This window comes from Phasianus colchicus, chromosome 16, assembly GCF_987193195.1.
Source record: "Phasianus colchicus chromosome 16, bPhaCol1.hap1.1, whole genome shotgun sequence".
Classification (NCBI taxonomy): domain Eukaryota; kingdom Metazoa; phylum Chordata; class Aves; order Galliformes; family Phasianidae; genus Phasianus; species Phasianus colchicus.
The window spans coordinates 1,495,714-1,509,350 of NC_143451.1; the positions used below are offsets into that span (position 1 = coordinate 1,495,714).

At 52.0% G+C, this 13,637-nt stretch overlaps 4 protein-coding genes across 5 annotated transcripts; 2 read left to right on the plus strand and 2 right to left on the minus strand.

Annotated features, from left to right (window-relative positions):
• Positions 1–68: 68 nt before the first annotated feature.
• Positions 69–3,903, plus strand: THUMPD1 (THUMP domain 1 NAT10 acetyltransferase adaptor). The gene is made up of 4 exons (XM_031595453.2): positions 69–306; positions 454–640; positions 1,369–1,617; positions 2,220–3,903. Exons 1-4 carry the CDS (start codon positions 100–102, stop codon positions 2,489–2,491), a joined length of 915 nt encoding a protein of 304 aa, XP_031451313.1. The 5' UTR covers positions 69–99; the 3' UTR covers positions 2,492–3,903.
• A 475-nt stretch (positions 3,904–4,378) lies between these two features.
• On the minus strand, positions 4,379–8,090 carry LOC149915700 (uncharacterized). Its single transcript, XM_090151269.1, is given in 2 exon segments — positions 4,379–6,998; positions 7,001–8,090. Coding segments are annotated over 2 exon segments (1,920 nt in total). The 5' UTR covers positions 8,040–8,090; the 3' UTR covers positions 4,379–6,117.
• Positions 8,091–9,500: 1,410 nt separating this feature from the next.
• Positions 9,501–11,967, minus strand: LOC116230339 (uncharacterized). Its single transcript, XM_090151772.1, has 3 exons — positions 11,941–11,967; positions 10,923–11,849; positions 9,501–10,769 (listed from the first exon to the last, which is right to left on the minus strand). Exons 1-3 carry the CDS (start codon positions 11,965–11,967, stop codon positions 10,602–10,604), a joined length of 1,122 nt encoding a protein of 373 aa, XP_090007898.1. The 3' UTR covers positions 9,501–10,601.
• On the plus strand, positions 11,822–13,604 carry LOC149915701 (uncharacterized). 2 transcript variants are annotated; one of them, XM_090151272.1, is made up of 3 exons: positions 11,822–12,245; positions 12,811–12,958; positions 13,143–13,604. In XM_090151272.1, exons 1-3 carry the CDS (start codon positions 12,101–12,103, stop codon positions 13,420–13,422), a joined length of 573 nt encoding a protein of 190 aa, XP_090007398.1. In that variant the 5' UTR covers positions 11,822–12,100; the 3' UTR covers positions 13,423–13,604. The 2 variants fall into 2 exon arrangements, 1 of the variants encoding a protein (XP_090007398.1); XR_016471543.1 differs by lacking the exon at positions 11,822–12,245 and adding an exon at positions 12,252–12,705.
• Positions 13,605–13,637: the final 33 nt, after the last annotated feature.

Here is a 13,637-nt window from a genome sequence, read left to right on the forward strand (position 1 = left end):
GCGCCGCCGCATTGGCCGCCGGGGGGCGCGGGCCGTGTGACGCCATCGCGGGGGGCGGGCCGCGTGACGCCATCGCGACGCGCGGCGGCGGGGCTCTCCATGGCCGCGCCGGAGGCGGCAGCGCGGAAGCGGCGGCTGAAGGGGCATTTCGCGGCTCGCGCCAAGCGGCCCCGCGGCGGCGGGCGGCAGCTGGAGGCCGGCATGCGCGGCATCCTCATCACCTGCAACATGAACGAGCGCAAGTGCGTGGGGGAGGCCTACAGCCTGCTGGGCGAGTACGGGGACCTGCTGTACGGCCCCGAGCAGGTGCGTGCGTCCCGGGGCGGGGCCGGGGGGAGGGCGGCCACGCGGTCTCCGCGCCGCTGGCGCTGAGCGGGGCTCGGGCCGGGCCCGCCGTGCCGCCCGGCAGCTCCGCTCGGCGCTCACCGCGCGGGGCGAACCGTGTGCCCGCAGCTCTCGGAGCCCGCGGAGCGGCTGTCGGGGAGCGAGCGGGAGGAGGACGAGGAGGAGGACGACGCGGAGGCGGCGCTGAGGAAGGAGGTCGGACAGATCCGCGCCTGCACCGAGCGGCAGCTGCGGCGTTTCCAGTCGGTGGAGAGCGGCGCCAACAACGTCGTCTTCATCCGCACCCGCGGCATCGGTGGGTGCGCCGTGCCGCGCCGTGCTCACGCGCCGCGGAGAGCCTGGGCTTCTCCTAGAGCGGCCCGGGCAGCCAGGAAGGCCGGCGGCGTCCTGGGCCGCATCGGCAGTAGCGCAGCCAGTGGGACGGGGAGGTGACCGTTCCTCTGCTGTCAGCCCTGGGGAGGCCGCGCCTCGAGAGCTGCGTTCGGTGTTGGGCTCCTCGCTGCGAGAAAGACGTCGAGGCCCTGGCATTCAGAAAAGGGCAGTGGGACCAGTGAGGGGTCTGGAGCACTAGTCTCATAGGGAGCAGCTGAGGGAATGGGATGGCTCAGTCTCAAGCAGATCCTCAAGAAGAGGAGACGTTACTGCGCTCTACAACTCCTGAAAGGAGGTTGTGGGGGTGGGGGGTCGACCTCTGCGCCCAGCTAACAGCAATGGGACAACAGGGAACATTCAGGTCGAGGTTTAGGAACAACTTCTTCTCCAAAGGAGTAGTCAGGCACTGGAATGGGCTGCCCAGCAATGTGGTTGAGTCGCCATCCCTGCAGGCGTTCAAGAACAGGGGAGATGTGGCAATGAGGGATATGGTTGGTGGGTAAATTTTGGTGGTAGGTGGACTGTTGGGTGAGATGATCTTAGAGGTCTCTTCTGTCTGTAATAATTCTATCCCCCAGCTTATACTTTTGGGGGGGAACAAGGGAGAAGATGCCTCCAAGTTGATTCTCACACCTAGCTGTTTCCTTGTAGAACCTGAGAACCTGGTGCACCACATATTAAAGGACATTCATACCACTAAAAAGAAGAAAACCAGAGTCATTCTGCGCATGCTGCCCATTTCTGGAACTTGCAAGGCTTTTCTGGAAGATATGAAAAAATACACAGAAACGTTTTTTGAGCCTTGGTTTAAAGCCCCCAATAGGAGTACTTTCCAGATCGTTTACAAAGCTCGTAATAACAGTCATATGAATAGAGAAGAAGTAATTAAGGAGCTGGCAGGTACGTATAGATCACATACAGAGCTGAATCCAAGTATGCAAGCAGCACACAGCTGCATTCATAACATAGGCTAGGCTATTTGAAGAAAAGTGCTGTAAACAAGGAGGCATATTTGTTGCTTAACACCTGTACATTGAGTTACAAAAATGTCCCTAAGGCTCTGAAAAGAGCTTGACATCAATGTTGATGTCTCAAGAGATGACAAAGCAGAACAGCATGCGGTAGTGAATTCAGTTTGGCCTGTCAGTTATACGTGCTTTGAAATGACTATGTCAAGTTGTTTTCTCTGAATGCAATACTGAAATATACACACTGCTATTTGCATTTAATGTGGGACTTGCAAAACAGCTCTGCAGCAAGTTGCATACTTTGCGTCTTGTTTCTTGCTAGTTAAATGGGATAACTCTTAGTTACTGCAGTCCTCCTGGTAGTATTTCTTAAGAATCCTAGTCTGTTCTGCTGGTTTACACAATTGCAGTAACTAATGATTGGTCACAAGTAGAGGGATGTTATCTTCTCTGACCTGTATCCCCTTCAGGAGAGTAGGCTGATGCTTTGAAACTGTTTACCCAACTTTTTTAAAATTATATTTTGTTTTACAGGAATTGTGGGCAGTCTTAATCCAGAAAACAAGGTTGATCTCAATAATCCACAGCATACAGTTGTGGTGGAAATAATAAAGAATGTTTGTTGCTTGAGTGTGGTGAGAGACTATGTTCTATTCAGAAAATACAATCTACAGGAGGTGGTGAAGAGCAACAAAGAAGACATGCAACAAAACCCATCAAATATGTCTGAAGAACAGAACTCAACAGCCGTAAAACCAGAAACCATGGAAAAGAACTTGAAGCAAGTAATACAAGAACAAGAGTGATGGTGCGATGGAAGCTGAACTCCACGGGCATTATATGCAAACAGTGTAGAAAATGTGGTAGGAAGGGAAAATGGACACAATAGAAGCCTATTAAAAATACTGCCTGAGAATTTGGAAAGGATGTTTTAAGGAAAAGTGGGTTTTGTTTTGGAATCTTGCTTTTAAAATCCACACGGAAGAATTGCAATGCTTGCTGCAGGTGGAGCTGATGCTGCTGTGGATTTCCAAGTGCTACACCTCTGGTGACGTTTGCTGCCATCCTTCAGCAGCTTTGTTCAGTCTTTAGCTAGCACCAAAGTGTGCTTACATGCATGCATCTATAAAGGCTGCCAGCCTGCCGTACACTGAACCTTCTGTCCTATCTGATGGCTACAGAAATCAGAAGGCAGCGCAGGATGAGCTCTGTCAGGAGGCGTCATCAGAAGTGACAGACCTGAACAAGACAGTTGTCTGGAGAGGGTTTTTAGGGAAGTGATCTGACAACTTGGGGCTGCAGAACTCAAATCTATATTTCTACATGAACAACAACGTGAGCTCAAAATCCTGATTATGTTTTTTTCCTGTGTGTATCTCTGAAAGAATATGATAAGTCTTGAAAGAGCATTGGGACAATTGCTATGATCAAAGTACTTGAATTCTAAGAGAGGATTCAGTGTAATAGACAGGACTGCTCTAGAACAGAGGTACAGTGCAGGCGTTGCAGATGATTTCAGGAAAAGTGTGTGTACATCAGCTGTGTATGCAGCAGTTATCAGCTTGCAGCAAATGCTGCATGCAGCCACTTAACAGAATCCTTCCCAATAATTTATTGCAAATAGGTTTTCGTTGGGGTCTTTTCAAAAGCATCATCCTTGGGAGCAAAGTTGTGAGATCTTTGTTTTTATTTTTTCTTAGATCTCAAAATTTGGATTTAAAAACTGCTTGGAAATTTCTTATGAGGAGCTCTCTGCTGTGCCATATTGGATAAGGGGATATGAGCTTGGCTTTTTCTACCAAAACATTCACAACATTCATTTTGTTCCGTATTGAAAATGAATGTCAGTGGATTTTCTGTTGTCAGTTTGTTGTGGCAGTTCTTGATATCACCGTGACTTTAAAGCAAACCAGGCCAAAGAGTGTAGATACAGCCTGCTTTCTGAGGGGGGCTGGAGCACTCTTCCTGCACAACTGCCTAGCGTCAGTGTTCCATTTGTAATGCAGATGCTTGTGGGTTGCTCATGGGAAAAGCCTGTCCTGAAGAACACTGCTTGTTCCTTCCCTGATTTAACAGGAATGATTTGTTCGGGTCTCTCAATAGTGTTTCCATTTTCCTCTTCTCTCAAAACTGTTACAGAAGTGGAAATTTAAGAGGGCTTTTTCTCTTGTCCAGTCTTCCTTATCACTTGGTTATTAAAGATATGCTTTCTTACCTCCATCAGTGTTTCTTTTGAAACTTAAAGCTTTTTGCATATGGATGAAAACTGACAATGCTGACGTCATCTGGGGAGAACCTGCTGGAGTTCAGGCACAGTGGCCAGCTGGCACGTTTGGTGGGGGCTGATGTTGGTCAATGTGGCTGGAGACAGCCCACTTGTTATTACAGAGGCCGAGGACTCATGGATAGTTGTGTTGTAGGGCTGTTTTTTTCCTTCTGTCTGTCACTCCAAAATGCAAGAAGCTGCTGAATAACTCCCACCCACCTGCCAAGCCTGTGTCTGACACACAGATGCTGTCTCTGCTGCAGTCTTAAAGGTGTGCATGTGTGTTGTTGGGGTTTTTTTTGGCTTGTTTGGTTCGTGTTTTTTTTTTTTTTTTTTTTTTTCAGCCCTTGCTGAGCATTGATTCTTAATGTGTTAACTCCTAAATTGAGAAGTTACCAAGATTAAAGTAGGTAGGGTGCATGCAAGGTCTGTAGCTGTTTCTGGGCATGTTGTTATCTGCTACTGTGACTCCTTGTTCATAAGCCTCCTATGGGTTAAAGTGTGCAGTACTGGAGAATTAACAGCCTGCTCCTTCACCTGGTCATCACTCCTAGGGCACATCACTGTTCTGAAAAGTGTCAGGCAGTGGAAGAAGCTGTGCTTGCATCTGCCTTGTTTGTGTTAAACAAACTGCACAGGTGGGAGTTGTAAAATGTGTGATTATCACCCATTCACTGCCTATTGGTGTGACACACGCACAATCCTAGGTTGGTGCTTACAGCTGTAATAGGACAGTTTTGTCACAAGTAAAATTAGTGGGGATAGGTTTTATAGATAGCTTCTCAAAACTAAATCTGTTCCCTCTCTTTGTTGCTTGCTTCATTTTGTTTGATTTTCTCATTAATAATCTTTGGCAGTTACTTGTCAGAGAAAAGACCACGGGAGACAAGTCTCATGCTATCATGATCAACAGGTCTCAACTTTATTAAGTATATTGTGGCTATTTATACATGAAATAATTAGCTCATACATATTGCAAAAGCGAAGCTCATGATTGGAAACAACGGTTACTACTCTGTTATTTGCAATACAACAAGTTACAAAGCAAAACCAAAATAATAAGAAGCACATAATCCCAATCACTATGAGTTCATGGTCGTTTCAAGCCTGGTTTCAGTTTCACATCCTGACACCGTTCTTTTTGTGGGTTCCGTGAGCTGCAATGGGAGTATGCACAACCATACCCCCTTTTTCTTTTCAAATTGGGAAGGGAATTCCGGACCAAGCCCTGTTCCCACAAATAAGAAATATCCCATGAGGCAGTGAGATAGGAGTGTTGGATGATAGAGATCCCTTTGGGTTTGTGTGATTACACCATGCCGTTGCGTTTTGGTATACAGGATGGCTGGCATTAACAGTTATTGGGTATGAATAATTGGCGCCTGATTTGCCTGGACTGGCACGGTATAGACTCATCCAATTAAAGTCACCACAACCGGATTCTCGGTGGTCCATGTAAGAGGTAGCGGGAAAGTCCAAGCAATGGCCGTCACACTAAAGGGTGCTTGTTAGTAAGAACAAGGCCGAGCTGGGCCAATATGTCCTTGCCAATCAGACAGGGAACCGTGGGCGGGAGCGGTGCATTAGAGAACACTGCTGTGGCTCTTCTGCCATCTATTTCTACTGTAAGGGTGGGGGTTCGGTTAGCCAATGTCATTCCCCCGACCCCAGTTACAGTAGTCGTTGAAGACTGAAGTGGCCAGTTAGACGGCCACTCTCCGGGAGTAATGATCGATGTATCCGCACCTGTGTCTAGCAGTCCCATCAAAGTAACGTTATGATCCTTGTAGGATATTTTACACAACTTTCTGGGACGGGATGCAAGATCGATGGTGAGTAGGGTCAGTCCTCCAGTGGAACCGAAGCTTCCTTGGTCCCTTGGCAGACAGCTCACCGGCGTTAGTCCTTTTGATAACTGTGGTAGCGGGACGAGTTGAGCCAATCGTTGACCTTTCTGTATCTTTATCGGAGGGTATAGAGTATATACCATTATCACGATTTCTCCTTGGAAATCAGCATCAATCACCCCAGGTAATACGAATAACCCCATCATGCTTGCAGATGATCTTCCTAACGAAAGTCCTCCTGTTTCTCGGCCCTGGATGACGACAGGACCAAATACCCCAGTGGGCACTCGATGAGGCTGGCTTGGCAGGATAGTAACATCTACTGAGGCTGCCAGGTCCAAACCAAGGCTCCCTCTGGTGGCTGGTTGGAGCTGCTGTTGGTGGGGGTTGTCGATGCTGCAGCGGCCATTTGTGTCCGGGCGCGGCCGCTGCTCGCGCTGCTCCTCCCGTTTCCCGACTTCCGACGGCAGGCTGTGGCGTTATGCGTGTTGGACTGACACTTGCCACACCAAATCCCAGTCGCTCGGCACTCACGACGAACGTGTCCCGTACTTCCACAGCGAAAGCACTTCAGGCGGGAACTGTCGGAGGAGCGAGGGACTGCCGTGGCTGCCGCTTGGAGGGGCGCAAGGGCTGCTAACACGTGTGAGTGTGCTGATTGTGACTGACTCTGAAAAACCCTTGCCTGCTCTCTCAGCCCTTCCCCTAATGACTGCAAAGCATTGACTAACAGGGCTTGCGATCCCGTCGGGATAGAAGCAGCCTTCTCTAACAGGTCTGGAAGCGTCCAATTCCCAGGCATAGTGTTAACAAGGGATCGGGTTGAAGAATTACCATTCTGCAATACACATTGTCTAAGCAGAGCTCCCTGCATGTGCTCGGGCACATTAGCCCTTTTTATGGCCTCCATAATCTTGTCCACAAAGTCACCTAACGGCTCATCCCGTCCTTGTTTTATGCCCATATACATAGGTGTACCTCCAGGGGCTTTTATCTTATTCATGGCTCTCCTGGCTGTATCCATACTTTCCCGACAAATATCAGGGCTAGCAAGTGCCTGTGCCTCCGCCCGTACCCATTGACCAAGACCCAACAGGTGATCAACTGTGACCCCTGCTAGCGGATCCCCAGGACCCCTTTGCACTGTGGTGGATATTGTAGCCTCATGCTGCCAGTGGGCGTTAAACAAGAGCAGCTGATGGGGGTATATATTAGCCTAGCTACTGCCTTAATATCTGCAGGCAGGAGAGTATTTGCACTAAAGATGTAGTCTAGCATTTGTTTAACTGGCTCACTAGTCACCCCATAAGACCCTACTGTGGCGCGCAACTGAGAGAGCATTTTCCAATCCAAATTATGGATTGTAGCGTTCATCCCCCCTTGTGGTGAGGGCGTATATACCACCGGGAACGCCAGCTGCTCCGTTGCCGCCTGTAAGAGGTCGGCATCGCCCTCCTCCGTTCCCTGTTTGGCTAACATGGACCACATCTCCCGCCTTCCCCGAACTATAGCCTCTGCCAGATCTGACTCGGCCCCTGGCACAAGTTCGGAGTTCCGTGGCGCCTGCACAGAGACTTGAGGGGGGATACGCCGAGGTTCCTCCCCTGCGGCAGATGCAGAGCTGCTAGTGTCCGGGGACTCGCATGGGGGCGCTGAGGGCTTAGATACGGGTGGCGGTATAGTTAGCACCGTAGAGGAAGGAGGAGGGGGGGTGTAATGGCTGAGCCCATGATCAAGGTTTTGCTGCTGCGCCGCTTGAGCACCCTGTGCCGCCCTCTTCTCGGCCTGGGACATCAACAACTCATTATGAACCGCTTTCCATAACTTAGTCATCTTTTTTGCTGGCTTATCCTCATCTAAAACTAATTCCCACAATTTATCCCCATAACGTCTCCACTCTTCCAAAGTGTGTACTGAATGGGGGTTCGTAAAAAACCCATCAGAAACTGCATGGCTTAACAATACAGGGAGATCCTTATCTAAATCTGTTCCCTTAAACTGCCGCTTCCTCAAGAAGACGGTAAATAATTCATATGCTGCTTGCCTGTCCATACTCACGTCGGTACCGTTGCAGACCTCCAAGCTTCGGCAGCACGTATCGGCTGAGTCCCACCGCTGTGGTCGCTCGGGGCGCGGAGTTCCACAAAATTTTTTTCTCTGTCGCCGTCCGTCGAGCTGCGGGACCTGAACCCAACGTAGTCCCTCTCTCTTAGCGTGATGTCCGGACGTCGGGGTCACCATTTGTCGGAGGAAAGACCACGGGAGACAAGTCTCATGCTATCATGATCAACAGGTCTCAACTTTATTAAGTATATCGTGGCTATTTATACATGAAATAATTAGCTCATACATATTGCAAAAGCGAAGCTCATGATTGGAAATTCCTCTAATACCCTTGAAGTGGCATTTGTCTGCTTTATTGTTAAGCACTACTTTATTTATACATGTTAACAGAGCATTCTGCAAAACACTCCTCAACCGTTCACACAGGTGCTTAGCCAATCAGAGCCGTGAGATGTTCTTTCTTCTTCTGAAGGTGTCCTTGGTTCTCATGCCGCTTATCTTGCTCTGCAGCTGCTGCTCTGTGCAGCCCCCCGACTCCAGAGCTGCTGCTCTGAACAGTTTTTCCTTACGTTCCCACAGTTACTGGCCAAATTCAATCTTTTCAAGATGAGAAAAAAAGTAATGCAAGCAGGCTTCATATATAGATTTTTGATTTAGAATAGCATAGGTCTCCATCCTATTTAATCTACGTAAGAATTTGGTGGCTGGTGGAATAGCTCCAACTTATTTTTTTAGGTTCTGTAGTGTCCTTATTTTCCGAATAATATTAGTCATTTCTCTGGCATAACCATTATGTTTGGGCTTTTTGGTTTGCTGCTAAATTAAATGTCATGAATGGAGTCTAATATTTCTTTTTCTAGCCTCTCCCCATTTAAAAAGGGGGATTGGGATTTTTTTAATTATTTGTTCTTAACACTCTTACTGATTCCTAAATTCACAGTAAATCACATTAACTCCTGCACTTGTGGCAGGGCTCCCAGAGCCTCACAGTGCTGCACTGCTGGGGGAGGGGGGCAGGCTCTCTTCACTGGTGTGCAGCAATAGAACAAGGGGCAACAGGGAAAACTGGAACATAGGAAGTTCCGTACAAACATGAGGAATAACTTTCCTGTCAGAGTGACAGAGCACAGAAACAAGTTGCCCAGAGAGGTGGGGGAATCTCCTTCTGTGCAGATATTCCCAGCCCTGCTGGATGCTTAGCTGTGCGACCTGTTGTAGGGAACCTTCTCTTGCAGGGATCTCCAGAGCTTCCTTCCAGCCCCTGCCATTCTGTGATCCCTGTGGATCCCCTCCAACTTGAGTGTTGAATCCAGCTTGAGTGTTGAGCCCCATCTGCCCCCCAGTTTTGGTCATCTACCCCCCTCCCCCGCCATATCAAGCTCTGCTTTCCAGTTTTAGACCACCTACACCCCGATTTCAGCTGTGCCCTCCAATTTGAGTAATCCAGTCCCCCTATATTCAGTTTCCTCCCAGTGAAGGCCATCTGCGTCCCCCAATGCAGCTGTGCCCACCCAGTTTGAGCCATCTGCCTCCCACTGTGGGTACTGTCCCTGCATGCCCCCCCCCCACACACTTTGGAACTCCCCCTCCCCTCCAGCCATGCCCCTGTATCAAGGAAAATGTTTTTTCACAGTACAGCTGTTCCAGTGAAATTTAATGTGGTCTTGATGCTGTCAGTAAAACCAATGTAATTTCCTTTTTCAGAGGAAGAACACTAATCTTGGGGTTGTCAGTGTAAGATGTGGTACAAAACTCCCTGGCTTCAATTACAAACATGCCCACCTAAGGTCCCTGCTGCAGACACATGCACTCCCGGGCCATTTGAGGAAAGGTGAGGCCTTCCAGGTGCCCTCCCGTTCCCATGGAGCTCCTGTTGCTGGAGGTAGCTGTGTGACTGCACCCAGAGGCAGAGATCATCGCAGGAACCGCACTCGGGACAGCGCAGGCACCCCGGGACTTGGGAAATGCTCTCGTTGCAGCCCCGATTCCTCTCAGAGCTCCGGCTTCCTCACGGTTACAGATGACGAATGACACGACACCAGCATTCTGCTCGGGAGCGGCGCCACGGCTCTTCACTCCCCATTCAGAGGCTTTCCGCTGTCGGGCTGCTTCTCGGCTCCCTTGCCGACAGCTCCGCCGCCGCCGTTCCCAGCACCTTCCCCGCCGGGCAGCACCACCGCGCGACGGGAGCAGCATACGGACCGCGACGGCCGAGCGCTGCGGGCGAGACTCGGGCCGTGAGTGTCAAAGAGGAGGAATGTTTGTCCAGGGCTGATGGGCAAAGCAACATGGTCGATCTTTGCTCCCTCCCCTTGTGTTTGTTCCCCCACTTCCCTGCCGAGTGGCTTGTTTGCTTTCATGTTTCCTCGCGCAGGCAGGGAACTTGCACGGGTATGATTGGGGGTTAGCGAGTGCACAGCGGCCAATGGGATTCGCCAGTGCGAGTGACGTGCCATGGATGGAAATCACCAGAAGGCGTCGGGGGGGGGGATACAGAGGAAAACTGCTTGCTTCGGTCCGCGCGGCCGCCAGGAGGCAGAATAAGACCCCCTAGTAACAACGGGATCATGTGCAGAGTACACCACAATAGGACACAAAAGGACCGCGTGCCGATCCAAACCTTGCGGCAGTTGGTGGAACGTAGAGTCCTCTGTCGCCCAGAGCTGCATTGCCTCTTTGTTCTTTGCTCGTTATAATCAATAAATTCAATTATTGGCTTCTTGACGTTTTGTCCATTATTCAATTGATAACAGTGAAGATCCGCTGCCCGCGGAGCTTCCGGGGGTGGCCGCCGCTCCTGCTCTTACTCCCCACCCGTTTCTGGCGGCAGCGCCGGCGAAAGCCTTCTGCCGGCTTAAGGGCGGCACCGGTCTTCTCAAAACCTGAACTGCTCGCGGGGAAGAGGGGCTGCGACGGGAGGAGAAAGGGATCGATCCCCGCGGCTCCGCCGAGGCCCTCTCCGCCTCTTTCCCCCAACCCCTGGTGCCGCGCGTCCCCTCGGCCCGGGCTGCGGCCGTAGCCGAGCTGCGGAGTCTGCGGGCGGAGCCCACGCACACTTACTCGGCCCGGAGAACTGGCTTGGCCGCTGCTCCCGTCACCTCTGCCGACAGAAAACCGTCGGTCTTCCTCCACCTCCTCTCCACCCGCTGTCGCTTGGGCTGCGCTGGAAGACGTGGAACCCAAGTGCGTGTCTCGTCGAACCGCTGCCAAGGAGGAGACAGCGTCAGCAAAGTCGGCCGGGAGCGCGGGGGCTGTTTCCTGGAGCCCCTCTGGCAACGGCCCCGCAGCAGGTCCGGTAATCAGGACGCAGCCTTGCCAGCCCACGGTTGCCCGCCGCTCTTCTCCCTCGGGGGCTGTTGCCAGCCTTTCCTCCCGGTCGCTGCCCTGCCGCTTGGCGCCCGTCGTTCTCCCACCCCGTGAGCTCTGCCGACCTCGCGCCCCGGCCGTTCTCCTCGGTGTCGGTCGGTCCCTGCCGGTACCTGAGGCGGATGCGAGTCCTCGCTGCCCTCCAGGCTTTCCGCGCAGCCCTGCCCGCCCCGTTTCCTTCTGGAAGGCGGACCCCGAACAGTCCGATTCGTCCCGTAGCGCCACGCGTTCCGGAATATCTGCGGGACCGCAGAGACAGAGCTGCGATCGGGATCGGCCTCGGTCCCTGTCGGGGTGCTGAGGGAGCCGGCAGAAATGGGAAAAGAAAGGCTCCCCGAAGGCTCTGCAGGTATCGATCCGCACGCAGGATTTGCGCAGATCCTGTCCGCGCTCTCTGCAGCGCGGCACAGCCGGGATCGCTACCTGCAGCGCTCTCTCAGAGCCTTCCGTTGCAGGGAGTGCCGGACTGGGCTGCGCTGGGCTGCATGAGCTGCTTCGCAGGGATCCGCTGTCTCCGTAATGCAGGAGCTGCCTGGACAGAGCGGCAGCACGCTGCAAACAGACATCAAGAGGAGACTGTGGGAGCCCAGGGCAGCTCGCTCTCACCCTCTCATCCCACAGCTAGAAAGACGGGCTGTGTTGCAACGTATTATTAAAATATACTGAAGAAAGAGATGCAGCACTTCTGACTAAAGTAAATGAGGCATTAGGCTGTGCAGAAATGTAGCTTTCCCCTCATTGCTAGATGCCGCCCAAGAAGCACCACCTAGAACTGGATGAATGGATGAACGAAGGAGGGAGAGAAGCCAGGCCCAGAAAATTAGATTGGTCAGAAAGGAAAATTAGAGTTGGAAATGTGATGAAAACCCGTGATGAAAATAGGGAAGGCTGAGCATGGCAGGACTAAAGCGACTGACCAGGAGACTGTGCAGAAGGAGCCGCTGCAGAAGGGCAGCAGTGACACACAGCCAGTCTCTGACCGAAAACCTCAGGTAGAAGAAGCAGCTGGTTTGCCAGGTAATTTCAGTCCCGTGGTCATCCAGTGTCACCAACCGGAATCACTGTGTGCCACCAGGCTCTTCCTGCCTGCCCTTGCACACCAGGCCAGCAGCCAAACCTGAGCGTGTTACTGCAGAGCACATGCTACAAAGGAGCCCGAGGGCGATGAGCCCTGCGTGGAAGGAGCCTGCAGGAGTGTTTCTCCACTGGGCTGGGTCCAGCTGTGCCTTGTGCTGGCTGGAGGCCGACCTTCAGCCTGGGGGATGTCCTGGGGGAGAGCTCAGGACATGCGTGCTGGGGAAAGTGTGAGGGTTTCTGCTCTGCAGCGCTCCCCACGGACAAAGCCCAGCCCCCAGGGCAGAGCCCCGGCCCTCAGCCCAGAGGAATGGATGGGCAGTGCCGGTGCAGCCTCTCCCTACCCAACGGGAAGTGGAAGCAACCCTTCTTGTCCTCTGGTGCTTATACACCAGAGACGGAGGTACCCGCTGATGAAAAAGGAAATCTCTCGGTTCCATGGAGCGCACTGGGAGATCATCTGCATTGCAGATGACAGTAACCTGCGGCACTGTCTGGGTTCTTCCAGGGGTGGATGCTGGGAAAATGACGAAGGCTGCTGTTGGCAAGGAGCTGCAAAAATACCACATCCCAGTGATTGCTTTGGTCCCAGCCGTGCTGCTGTCCGTGCTGACGCTGGCCTGTGTTCCTATGCTGTGGATGTGGAAAAAATATCGGTGAGTTGACTTTTCCCCAAGGCACTGTATCGCTGCATTTGGCTACGAAGTGTTTGTGGTGACAGGATCCTGATGGCCAGATCAGCTGCTGGCAGTACACTGCCAGGATTTATGTTGCAAGGCCTTTCAAGCATCCCCTCGCTTCCTATCAGTGAGCAGTGCTTTCTGAAACTCATTCCCACAGGGCACGCAAGAGAGAACGGGCAGCTGCAGGACAAGCTCATCCTGACACCGACTGGGAGAGCGATCAGAGCGGAGGCAAAGGCGGAGCGGAGCTGGGGGAGGCTGGAAAGGAGGATGCACTCGACCTAAGAAATTACTCCTCCACCCCATTCTCCTGGGCTTTTGAAGCAGAATTTGCCCAGCTGTGCAGCAGAATCAGAACAGACCCCTCCCTTCAGCCCACATGTTCCAACAGCTCTTCCAGTGATGACATCTCTTCTCTAGATTCCTGCAGCCCTTAGGATTCTCCTGAGCCATCCAGTGCCCCTGTTACCGGTGCTGAGGGCTCAGGTTCATTGAAAATTCCAACTTTGACACCAATAAAAACATCCTATTCTAAAGCTGCTGCTGTGACCATTGCCATTGGGTTCTAGCATAGGGCTGGGGCCAGCACTTGGTGCAAGGGAAGCAGTCGGAGAGCCGCACGCCAGGGACCCAAGCTTGGGCCCAGCCTCAG

What these genes read in the sequence shown, in the direction of transcription:
- THUMPD1 (XM_031595453.2), top strand. Translation starts at nt 100, where the DNA reads ATGGCCGCGCCGGAGGCGGCAGCGCGGAAGCGGCGGCTGAAGGGGCAT. An exon ending in TGCTGTACGGCCCCGAGCAG is followed by an intron (nt 307 to 453) that starts GTGCGTGCGTCC and finishes GTGTGCCCGCAG; the next exon opens with CTCTCGGAGCCCGCGGAGCG. An exon ending in AGTAATTAAGGAGCTGGCAG is followed by an intron (nt 1,618 to 2,219) that starts GTACGTATAGAT and finishes TTTGTTTTACAG; the next exon opens with GAATTGTGGGCAGTCTTAAT.
- LOC149915701 (XM_090151272.1), top strand. Translation starts at nt 12,101, where the DNA reads ATGAAAATAGGGAAGGCTGAGCATGGCAGGACTAAAGCGACTGACCAG. An exon ending in AGAAGCAGCTGGTTTGCCAG is followed by an intron (nt 12,246 to 12,810) that starts GTAATTTCAGTC and finishes GGGTTCTTCCAG; the next exon opens with GGGTGGATGCTGGGAAAATG. An exon ending in TGGATGTGGAAAAAATATCG is followed by an intron (nt 12,959 to 13,142) that starts GTGAGTTGACTT and finishes TCATTCCCACAG; the next exon opens with GGCACGCAAGAGAGAACGGG.
- LOC116230339 (XM_090151772.1), bottom strand. Translation starts at nt 11,967, where the DNA reads ATGAGGGGAAAGCTACATTTCTGCACA. An exon ending in GAAAGCTACATTTCTGCACA is followed by an intron (nt 11,850 to 11,940) that starts GCCTAATGCCTC and finishes CCGTCTTTCTAG; the next exon opens with CTGTGGGATGAGAGGGTGAG. An exon ending in AAGCCAGTTCTCCGGGCCGA is followed by an intron (nt 10,770 to 10,922) that starts GTAAGTGTGCGT and finishes CTCCCGTCGCAG; the next exon opens with CCCCTCTTCCCCGCGAGCAG.